Raw genomic sequence first — 12,793 nt, forward strand, 5'->3', positions numbered from 1 at the left:
TAGTTTTTTGTTTTTAACAACTAATTGATGACACTCTCTCTCTTGTCTTCGTACGAAAGACGTGTATTTTTCGGCGATGTGTTGAATGTGCTTTTGGGTGGAAATTAAAATTACATTACAAAGCGAGGTTGTTTCAATAGTGATTCAAGGTGGTTATCGCCAAAGTTGTAAATTGATCATGACAGTGACAACTTGAAGAAGTTTTCAACAGACAGAGAAAAGTGAAAGACGGGTCGTCCTACAAGAGAAATTAGGAGGACAGCCATGAAGACTATATTGTAATTAATACTGCGTATCTAACAAGATTATAAGGTAAATTTCAGTTAGTTTCTGATGCTATTTCCGTACAGTTGCTTTTTGTAGTGTTGCCGACCCGGTCTGCCATGCACGGTCAAATTAAAGCACGATCTCAATCAATAATACGAAGTCCGCCTTATCCGTAACTGAAACCACCAAAATTCAAGACATCAATCAGATTTTCTATTTTATATTTTTCACGGCAGAGCCCCGAGGATAAGGGAACACTACAAGCCGTTAAGTTTTTATACACATCTGTGGTGTAGTTGCAGACTAGAACTGTACTGTTCTCTAGGTTCAAAGGCTGCTAAGTAAAGCTAATAGCTGCAGTGGTATATTATGAATGCTGGTCACTGGCAGCAGGGAATTACCAGTCTCTCAAAAATGTGTATTGGCTTAGAATCTTAAACTTTTGTAGTAGGGAAACAGCACATTGACAGCCATTAAAACCTATTCATTGTTTCACGTTTCCTCATGTTTTTCTGTCCTCTCTGGCCCCCATTCCCTCCTCTGTTGATTTGTCATTGTCTTCTACTTCCTCCTTGTGAAAGCTGAGTACTATCTTAAAACATTTATAAGTTTTACTTGCTTAATAGAAAACAGTTTTTTTCCTTGAGAAGTGTAATTTCCAGTGCCTTATTGCTGCAGTTAATTGTGGATTCATAGAGTGATTAGAATGACGATAATGTGGTGTATTTTGATAAATTTTGTGATGTCACACATTTGTTGTTTTTTGTTGTATTTACATGAGGTAATTTTCTTGCAGTTCATTGAAATAAACGGACTTCAGCTAACAGAACCAAGACAGGCATATGTTAGAATTTTAAAAGAGCTGGGTGGTGAGAAAGTGACCACACAAACAGCTCAAGAGATACTTGAAAAGAAATTTACAAAACCAAGCAAGAAAGACTTGCCAACAGTTCTTTTAGTTGATGAGGTAAGAAAATGATATGATGCTTTACTGTATGTCATAGGTATTTACTTCATAGAATATCTCTTAGTCCAACTGTGGTTCACTTGCCTAGACATTTAAAAAATTTCATGTAATATTGTTTAGGTGCTCCTGCTTTATGTTTATTATCAAGAAAACTTAAGTACATGATAGTCTATCATAAGAATTAATGTCTGCAACATTCTTTGGCTAAAGGGATAATTCTGCTTTCATTTTTAATTCTGTTTCATACTGATGCATTGGTTACTACAGCCATATAGCAGGTTATGCTAAATTTGTTTCTCTCTCATTAAGTAACGAAAAGTACATTTTGAGGGTTAATTTGGGAGTAAAAGAATTGTTGAATGTTATCTTCTGTAACTTTTCTTTTTACGATGGTGACTTTGGAATCTGTGTGTAATTAACACATCAGAAGTGTTTGGAAATTTGTAATTTTAGTATTTTTAGTAAATTTAAAGGTGCTGTCATTGGGTAGAGAAAAATTACAAAGAACTATTACTTTCAAGAATTCTGAGTATATACATTATTCTTTGGAAGCACATTATTCTCAGACAGCTCCATGAATGGATGTTTTGTAACACCTAATAATCTATCTATAGTTCTTTCTTCGTTGTAGATTTTTGTTTTATACTTAGTTATAAAATTCTGAAGGACAATTATGTGCAAGAGAATGGTGTCCCTCAAGACTGCTATGTTTCAGATGTGACTGTCTTTATTCTATTAATGCTGTAAGATCCTTTACAGCTCTTGTTCTAGACAATTTTTCTTCACTGCTCCACTTTTGGCTTTTCGGCAAGAGTGACTCAAGAATTGCACCTTATAAGAGAGAGACTGGTTTACTAGTGTATTATTATTTTTGGTTTTAATGCGTGTTTAAAAAGTAGTGCATTCATTTCAAATATATGGTTGTGTATCCAGTTGAGGGATGCTGTTCTGACATTTTTTTTTTTTTTTGAAAAAAAAAAGATTTGTTGATGTATTTTGCCTGATAATAAATTATTCTGGTTATAACATCTAAAGCCTGATTTACTCTAGAACACAAGCAAACACAACAGCGAACAAGACTGCTCCTATATGGAAATGGCAGGCGAGTGCAAGGGAATGGCATTTGGTTCTCTTTGGTTCACAGTCACAGTTGGTCACTCTTGTTCCCACAGTGTTTGTATGCTTCGATATTCATTCTATCATTTTCTGTTGTGTTCCTCCCAGTACAAACCCATGTTCACAGGTACAAGGGAATTGTGATGAACACTAGCAAATTGTTCTGATAATGCTCACACACCTTTGTTCACTCTCATTTGTCTCAGTGCAAAGGTGTAAAGGATCTAAAAGCATGAGCTTGCAAGCCACCAGTCAACCTTAACAGCAAGAATTATGACACTCCTCACTTGCTCTGACTTTCTGCAGTGCTTGTATCCAGCAGAAAATAATGTTTACCTTTATGTTGAAAGCTTCTTTTATATAATTTTTCTGAAGCATTCATTGATGTAATTTACAGAAGCCGGTTAGCAAGCCTGACACTAAGAAATAAGTAATAGAGAAAGCTTCATTGACATTATCTGTGATAACGTAAAGTGAGGGAAAAGGAATGTTGCTTAGGATGCCATAATTAAAATGAGTTTTCTTTGATACAAATGACAATTTGTTTTTGTATTGGTACACATTTCATTAAAAGATAAATGTCAATGTGCACCTAGGTCACACTAAATGGCAAGCAACTTAGGGAGCTTAGCACTTATTTGCTAGGTACAGGCCTGGCGAACATGGGTTTCCTGAACTTTGAACTTGGCAATGTCACCAGTACTCTTTTACCATAAGCTCTGAAGATGCTCCACTGACCACCATGCAACTTGGTGGTGGAATGTTGTGTATCATGTGGAATGGGTAACTTACCTTAACTACCCAGAACATAAGGATGATAAGAAGCTCTATTAAAAAACTCATTCTCAAGGTGTGCTGCACATTGATGAGCTGCATGGCTGTAGAAGAGGAACATCAGTTAGCAGGCAACCTCTGGGGAATCTTCTGTTCTTCAGTTGTATAATGCTTACCCAGGCAAGTGGGGCTTTGTCTGGGTGGACCTTTATTTCCCTAGCTGCTCATGTATCCCAGAACCACCTCTGCCCCCTCTGCAAGATACTGATACTGTGTAACCCTACTACATTCATCACACCTCTGAAATTTAATCCCTTGTTCCTCAGCACCTGGAAGAGCATTCCAGACACCATCTCTGTAAGTTATCCAACCTGCTGACATCCTACTGCTACCTTGGAACACCACTATCCAACTCTTGTCCTACCCACAATGTTGGTCCTCATCAACTCCTCATACCACCCAGATCCTGCATAGCAGACCTTTTCAACTTTCCATGTCCCCAAGACTCTATAACACTCCAAATCCAGAACCTAAACAATCCAGGAACACTGATGTTAACCTTTCTACCAAACTCCTCAGACCGACAGAAGTTTCAGACCTCTCCAAAGGTCTTACCTTTAGCTTTACACCAAAATTTAACCATGTTGGACTTGTCAAAGACCTACACCCCTCCTCCCGAACCCTGGAATGGAAACACTTTTTCGCCACCGATGTCCCCAACAAAAGCCAATGTAATGCCAACATTGAATCCTGCCTTTCCCAGTTCATATCACCATCCAACCGTGATCCCTGTCCCACCCAGCCACCCCCTGGTCGCCTTCCAGGAATTTCTTACCACCAACTTGGCCTCACCATCCTTCCACAGGCCTCTTTTCTAAGAACACCAACCTTTCAGCAGAGGAAAGAACAGCCATAAATGTCTCAAAAAGATCCTGATATAATCATCCTACTTGCTGACAGTGGCTTCACCACTTTCATGTTGAGTTGCAATCACTACCAGGTGGAAGGCATGTGTCAGTTGTGTGACTCTGATCAGAGTGATTCCCTCCCAGTAGTCCAACGTAACCTCCAATCCCTGCTTAAAGTCTTACCCCCCTTCCCAGAAACTCTCCCCCAAATCCATTTCTCTCCTCACCCCACACACCATGCTCCCAAAATTCGCAACCTAACAATTCTGAATGCCCCATTGTAGCTGGTTGTTGTGCTCCCAATGAAAGGATCTCAGTCCTCGTTGACCTAAACCTCCAACCAATAGCTCATAATCTAGCCTTCCGCATCAAAGGTACCAACCACTTCTTCAGTGACTCTCCACCATCCACCCTTTACCTCCTGGTTCTCTACTGGCCACTGTTATTGCCACTTTCCTATACACCAACATCCCTCATGCCCATAGTCTTGCTGCTGTCAAACAGTATCTTTCCCAGTGTCCTTCAGACTCCAAACCCACTACCTCATTCCTCATACACCTAACCAACGTGATTATAGTGCATAATTACTTCTCCTTTGAAGTGAAGGTATATAAGCAAATCTGCAGCACAGCCATGGGCAACTGTCTGACATCACCCTATGGCAACCTGTTTACGGGCCATCTAGGGGAAACCTCCCAAAACTTCAGACTCCTGGTCTGGTTCAGGTTCATTGATGATATCTTTTTGATCTGGATTTAGTGCCAATATAATTTATCCTTATTCCTTCACCACCTCACCTTCTCTCCCATCCACATCACCTGGTTCTCCTCAACCCAGCCTGCCACCTTCCTGGATGTTGACCACCTCCTATCTGGTGGTTCCATCAACATCTCTATCCACATTACACCCACCAACCACCAATAATACCTACATTTTGACAGCTACTATCCCTTCCACACCAAAAAATCCCTTCCGTACAGACTGGTCATTCAGGGACAGTGTACCTATAGTGACGAGAACTCCCTTGTCCATTATGCGGGAAGTCTCACTAAGGGCTTCGCGGACAGGCGCTATCCCCTGTACAGAGTCTGCAAATAGATTTCCTGTGCCATTTCCCCCTCACACTCATAGCCCTCCCATCACCCCAAGAGCCAGTTACAAATGAGTGCCCCCTTTGTTACGCAGTACCACCCCTGACTGGAACAGCTGAACCATGTCCTTTGTCAGGGCTTTATCTATTGCCATGCTTAGAAATGAGGGACATGCTTTCCACCCCTCCTGAAGTGGTGTTCCATTGCCCATGCAACCTTAATAACATCCTAGTCCATCCTTATGCCACTCCCAATCTCAACACCTTATCATAGGGATCGCATGCCTGTGGAAGACTCAGGTGCAAGACCTGCCCCGTCCACTGTCTCTTTCAGTAGTGTCACAGGTATATCTTAGCCCATCAAATGGTGGGCCACCTGTGAAATTAGCCATGTAGTATACAAACTGAGTTGCAACCGTTGCATAGCTTTTTATGTTGGTATGATTGCCTACCAGGTGGCCACCAAGATGAACAGCCACTACTAAACTGTGTCCAAGAGCAAAGTAGGTCACACTGAGCCACACAGCAGAACATAACATGCTTGATTTCAGTGGCTGCTTCGCAACGTGGACCATCTGGATCCTTCCTTCCACTTTTCTGTACTGCACAGGTGGGAGTTATCCTTACAACACATTCTCCACTCCCAAAATTATCATGGCCTCAGCGCACAGTGACCTGTTGTCCTCCACACCCTTCGCTCAACAGTTCCCACCCCCCTATGTCCTATCACCAACTTGCTTTTCACGTCCCCTCAATCTCATTGTGAGCCACCCTCTGCCAATGTACCTGCCTGTCCTTTCCCCTTCTCTGCTCCTCTCCTCTCCCCTCCTCCCTCCTCCCGCCTCTCCCCTCTTAAGTGCCTTTTTTTATTCTCATATTCAGAACTTTGCCCTCATATAACAAGCTGAAAATTAAGTTAGTTAGGAAAGATAATTAATACTGAGCTATTATAGAACCAAGAATTAATGGTAGTGATGGGCATGTGTGGCAGTTAGTAGCCAACGTAAAATGGGGAAGGAGAAGAGGTCTCGAATTGCCTCTTCTTTCATCATCGCAATCTCTTAATCATGTTAATAAATTTGCCTGCAGAATTTCTGATTTCTTGCCAAGACTATATTACTTCTCTTCATACAGTTGGACATGCTCTGTACCCGGAGACAGGATGTTATCTACAATATGTTGGAATGGCCTTCTGTAACTGGTTGTCGCCTCATAGTAATTACCATAGCCAATACCATGGATCTGCCAGAGAGACTTCTCATGGGTCGAGTTACTAGCCGCCTGGTGAGTCAGCAATGAAAAGTTATTATTTTTCTTTTACAATAAACTTGTGAGACGAATCTCTCTCTCTCTCTCTCTCTCTCTCTCTCTCTCTCTCTCTCTCTCTCTCTCTCTCTCTCTCTCTCTCTTCCCCCCCCCCCCCCCCCTCCCCTCAGTATAAAAGTTAACAACCATTCATTGTTAAGTATCTTATTTTGAAGAATTTTAGTATTTGACAAAAGTTCTTTCACAGTTTTGTGAGTGTTGTTGTTAATAGGTTTGTGCTTATTGATGAATCTGCATAATTAGTTACTGAAATTGTAGTGTGTCAGCTTTTACCCATCTGTCTTTATGTGTAGGTTATTTGATTTGTTCATTGTGTATAATTCTTCTCAGCCATGTTCTTTGCTTATTAATTACATATAGCAAATGTTGACTGAAATGTAATTGTAGACGTGTGTTCTGGAGCATTAAGAAAATAAAGTTCTTCAGGTGGGGGAATTTTCTGTTCTATATTCTCACATGATCTGTTGGTCAATAAGTTAACAGGAACATTACACTGTGAATTAAAATATAAAGTGTACTATGTATTGTGAAAATGTAGCTAAAATGTTAATGTAATTATAGTATTCATTTTCATTGAAATTCAATATCTATTGTGATTAAATGTGTGCCTTTGCCATACGTTATTAACTGTGAATAGTAGTACATTGCAATGCCGTGAGTTTGTTGGCCCAATTATTACTTCTCAAGCATGAATATGAAGTGGTGTATATTGTAGTTAAAATGTGTCCTCCAGAACAAATACTTACTAAGAGGCCTGCTGTCTTGAGATGAATGTCCCACATAACACTGAATCCTCTGTGTAGGCATAGCATGGTGAATGTGCATATGCATTACAGTGTCTGTGGTATTTTACCCAGCAACCTCACTTGAAGCTTACCTCTCAGCTGCTGATGGAGTTGGTGCAGTGGTAAGACTCTCACCTTGCTTTCAGACGGACAGCATCTCAAATCCACATCCATCCATTCAGATTTGGGTTTTCCATGATTCCGTTGAATCAGACTAAGAAAGGAAAAGGACAAGCTGGTTTGCTTCCCCATTCTGTCCCTCATTGAATCTTGCGCTGATGCTTTAATGACCTCAACGTTGACAGGAGGTCAACCCCTAATATTCTTTTTTTCCTAGCTATTGTAGATTTTAAAGTAGAGAATATAGTGATGCAGCTGACGATATTCATAGAGCAATGCTCTTAGTTTGTTTGCAGATGATGCAGTCATTTGCCATTTGTAAAGTCATCAGAAAATCAAAACCAGTTGCAAACTGATTAGACAAGATATCTGTATGGTGTGAAAGTGGCAATTGACTCTAAATGATGACAAGTGTTAAGTCATCCATGTGAGTACTAGAAGAAATCCGCCAAATTTTGGTTACACGATGAAGCGCACAAATCTGAAGGCTGTAAATTCAAGTAAATACATAGGGATTACAATTACATATAACTTAAATTGCAACAATCACATAAATAATGTTGTGGGTAAAGCAAACCAAACACTGTGATTTATTGGCAGAACACTTAGGAGGAGGAACAGATCTACTAAAGAGAATGCTTACACTACACTTGTCTGCCCTCTTTCGGAGTATTGCGGTGCTGCGTGGAATCCGCATCAAAGGGGACTAGCGGAGGACATTGAAAAAGTTCAAAGAAGGGCAGCTCCTGTATTATCATGAAATAGGGGAGAGAGTGCCATGGACATGATATGTGAACTGGGTTGCCAATCATTAAAACGAAAGTGTTCTTCACTGTGGCAGGATCTTGTCGTGAAATTTCAATTGCCAACTTTCTCCTCTGATTACGAAAATATTCTATTGGTGCTGCAACTGTGCGATGAATAATGTGGCTAAATTACAGTTTTAAGATGGGTTATAATAATGAAACAGAAAGAATTATAGCTCATGAATTGTCTCTTGTTCTCTAAGCTCCCATATGCATTTCGCACGAATAATGTCCAGTACACAAAACAATAAAGGAAGATGTGAAGCAATTGTTACATGCTAAGCAGAATGCCTCCCCATTGTAAGGCTGGAATTCAGTAAATCTGGCTTTGCTATCATCTATTGGGGGCAGCACAAACATTCGTCATATAAACGTTCTGTTTGTAGTCAATAAATTTGAATTGTATGTATATAAAGTGCTGTGAGTTGCTGACTAAAAGACCAACACACTCACACGGAATGTTTCTGTGAATAAAAAGGTTTATTTTTTACTTTCACGTGAAAAAGTATTGTGCCAACAAAATCAGATTTAGACACCAAGGGCTTAAATTTTGCAATAGCGTTCATGAACGCACAATTAATTTTTTAAATAGATCGCAAAAGGAAGGGCGATATTAAGAAACTAGTGATGCGACCGAAACACCAAGTCCCCACTATCGCACTTATCAATAAATCACAAGTCTAGTTGACTGGGTGGATCCAACACCATGAAATAAAATCAAAGTCCACAAGTGTGGTTCAACACAAAACTAGTTCAACTTCCTTTCACCATAGAAATATTCCAAGTTCACCTAACGAATCTTGGCAAAAGTTCAAATAAGTGTCTGAGTATATCCACAGAAACAATCAAATCCACAAAAGCAGGAAAATGCAAAAAATGTTCCAAACAACCTCTAAAACATCTTAAGTCTTGAAGTAAACTCAGCAAATTTCTACAAGTTAAGTGTACTGGCAACGTGTATAGCTGAAAAATTCAAAATCGCATGAACCTTGGTGGAAAATTAAAAGTCAAAAACTCAATACTCAGAAAAATTTCACCATACGTGCACTGCAACTTCTGAGCTGCAATCTGACACTAATCTTATCTCAACAAGACTTGAGATCACACAGTCCCAGTCCAGCATGGCTGCCGCCTGTTTAAGCCCTTGGTGTGCTACTGTGTGAGTCAAGCAAGACGCTTAATGTAATTTAAATACAAAAATCACCATTTCAACATTTTATACACATATAATATATGAATTTATATGTAAATTTTCATAATGTTCGTTACTAATCTCTATTAGTGTACTGCCGCTACTTTTATTTATTTAATTTTTATTTAGTGAAAAAATAAATTTAAAAAACTGGGAGATACAGCTCGACAAGACCATCCTACAAATATATTATTTGTTGCAATCGCATGTAACTGAAATACAATTTTCAAAGTTTGTACATTATCATAATTATTCAAATGTCTCTAACGTGAAAAGTGTTTATGGTAAAGGTGGTGCATCTCAACAGTCACCATTGGCAAAATTTTCCCTTTAAAGTGAACCTGCTGGCTCTTCTGTACTTTCATTGGTTCTGTCTTTATTAACCTTTGTAGTTTTATTCTACGTGGCAGTGGATGTGCACTGGATCTGCGAGTTGCCTCCATTACCAAGTTTTAACAGCCAGAATTTCCCCAAGCTGCTAACAGCTATGTAATCGCATTCTGCTAGCCCACGTCCTCACTCTGACCTGGGACTGTCAAGCACTCGGCAGTTCACTGTAGGTTACCCTGTCCTTCACAGATGGTACATATCTTGTTATAGCTCGACTGGTCATCGCCAAATGGGTGGTACGCTCACAGTGCCCACATACGTAGGGAGGAATGATCATCATAATAAAATATGAGAAATCGCAAGCTATTCGAGAGTGGAACGCTAGGGACATAGCTTGAAGATGGTTTGAAGAATCCTCTGCCAGGCACTTGATTGTGAATTGCAGAGTAATATAATGTAGATGTAGACATGTAGATGTAGATAAATGACATGCTGTGATGTATTGATGCATCCCAGGTGGGCTGTCAGTTTGCTGTAGGACAGCAGGAGCCTGCGTCATTGGAAAACTTATCATTGTAATAGTAAACAGTGCGTGGCAATCACCTTACCAGCTATAGTCATGGAAGGAAGTAACACCTGCCAAGCTAAAAATAAGACATTACCCACTGACATGCATTTTCTTCCTCTAGCAAATAGATTAGTCAGTATATAGAACTAGTGCAATACTACTATCGGTTCAATACACTGTGTAGAAGCATTTTATTTCCTGACAGGAAGGCAATCCACAGCTTATGTATTTAAGAAAATAATGAGGCACATGTAACACAAATTTAAAAAATTTATTAAATCCCAGGTGTTCCCTTATTGTGCTCTTAGAGAAGTTCAGTAACCATACTTCTCTGGGAAAAGTGCTGTATGACAATATGCTTTTAGGTTTATCCAGCTAATCCTTATTTCATTTAGTAGTACATTATGTAAAGACAATTTTAGTTTTACTTAATTAAAAGGACAACACACCTACTTGCCCCCTCCCTTCACACACACACACACACACACACACACACACACACACACACACACACACACATTTTGATTATTCTTCTTTCTTCATTTCGGTCAACTATTGACCATGTCAATTCAGCTGTCTCTCTTTTTGTGAGCTTTAGTTACTGCACAGTGCTCCTTCAGTCAATTCCAGTGTTCTTTTCTCTCTTGGGTACACACCTCTGTATTCAGCTTCGCCTTTTTCTGGAAACCTATGTGTATTCATAATTATTCCTTAATGCTCCTACATTTCCTTAGGACTAATTTCCAGTTTTTGTAAATCTTTTTGACTTTTGTGAGCCATGACGCTTTGGTTTTCTTATCTTGAAAGTATGCTAGTATCCTTTTAGTTGTCCTTCCTGGGCTCATTCGTGTCACATAGCTGTTAAAAGCAGTCCTTCTTTTCTGAATTGTATCACTTACCTTCTCCACGTGTTCATGATTGTGATGCCTTCTTCTGCACTATCTTTTAACTTTGATGGAACCCAAAATCTTCCTTTTTTGCCTTAAGTTTCTCCAGTGGATGTTTCTTGTTCACTGTAAGAGTCTCTATTACTTATAGGGCTTTTGGTGTAATAACATTGCAGTATTGTCTAATTTTGTTGTATAAGATTATAGATCTCTTATTAGGGATGCCTTTAGTTAGTTGATAGGCCGTTTTCATTTTTTTAATGCATGATACGAAGGCTTCTTTCTCTGATAGGTTAGGCTCTATCCATTCATATCGGTATTTAAACTTTTGTGCATGCTTAATTTTTCCTTTTCTGAGCTCCAGTTCTTGTGGTGCTGATTTTATGTTTATCATGAAGTACATCTCCTCAAAGGAGATTTGAAGCCCACCCTGCTGTACTGCCAATGTTTTTATTTCATTAAGCTGTTTTGCTGCCATATCTGTGGAGTCTGAGAAGATCACTAGCTCATATGCAAAGGCTAGACAGTCGATTGTAAGATTCATGTATTGCATTTAGACAAAAATAGGAAAACACTGTAAGAAATTCACACTTGAACATAAATGCAGACAATAGTAAAGCTTTCAGATTGTGCTGTTGTATTTGAACATGAACAGCAACTGTGCAGTGCCCTCAATACATTACAAGTGTCAGTTGTGGTCAAAAAGTGTTCTGTGCAGTTGCAAGTGCATTATGTCAGAGCTAAGTGAATTCAAACAGGGACAAAATGTTGGTGCTTCTATGGTGGGTGCTTCCATAACCAAGGGAGCTGAAGTGTCCAATGTTTCAAAAGGCACCACGTCCAAGATTTATATGGCGCACAGGGAGAGCAGAAAACCATCATCCTCTAAGTTCCAATAGGACAAAAGTGTATGTTGATTATCATGATGGATGGTCATTGAAGAGGATTGTGACAAAAAGTAAGAGGATGTAAATTACAAAAGTCATTTTAGAACTGAACGTTACACGCGCAAACCTGGTCAATACCAAAACAACATGGAGCTCTATAAGAAGAGAATTGCGGGCAAACTCAATTCCGAAACCACTCATCAGTGATGCAAATTCCCATAACAGGAAAACATGGTGCCAAAAAAACCTGGACTGGCAAGTTTACATCCCAAGAGTGAAACACAACATAGAGTCGGTGATGATTTGGGCAACCATATCATGGGCCCCATTGTTACTCTGCAAGGTCATATTACTGTCAAAAGTTCTGTGACTATTTTGGCTGATAAAGTCCATTACATGGTATAATGTTTGGTGGTGCTCTGTTCCAAAATGACAGGGCACTTGTTCACACAGCTTGCATCTTCTAGGACTGGTTTTATGGCCACAAGGATGAATTGTTGCATCTTCCCGGGACACCAGTCAGTCCTCTGTCATCTGCTTTTGAGAGAATTGTGCATGATTGCTATCCACCTCCAATACTGTTATCTGAACTTCCCACTATTTTGCAGTAGAAATTATATAAGATTCCCTTGAAAACCATACAGGACCCGTATTTGCCAATTCAGAGATGACTAGAAGCTGTCGTGAATTCCAACAGGTTTTCTGTACCATATTAGATTTGGTAATGTGTTGTGCTTGTGGTGTTTCCATATTTTTGTCCAACCCCTGTA

General features: G+C 39.6%; 1 protein-coding gene across 1 annotated transcript in view; it reads left to right on the top strand.

Annotated features, from left to right (window-relative positions):
• The window catches only part of LOC124605609 (origin recognition complex subunit 1), a 127,449-nt gene that overhangs the window by 71,571 nt on the left and 43,085 nt on the right, over window positions 1-12,793 (top strand). Inside the window, exons 5-6 of the mRNA XM_047137406.1 lie at window positions 1,064-1,234; window positions 6,257-6,406. Coding sequence (XP_046993362.1) covers window positions 1,064-1,234; window positions 6,257-6,406 — 321 coding nt within the window. The remainder of the gene's footprint in view (window positions 1-1,063; window positions 1,235-6,256; window positions 6,407-12,793) is intronic.

The sequence above is a fragment of the Schistocerca americana genome, chromosome 3, assembly GCF_021461395.2.
Source record: "Schistocerca americana isolate TAMUIC-IGC-003095 chromosome 3, iqSchAmer2.1, whole genome shotgun sequence".
Lineage (NCBI taxonomy): Eukaryota > Metazoa > Arthropoda > Insecta > Orthoptera > Acrididae > Schistocerca > Schistocerca americana.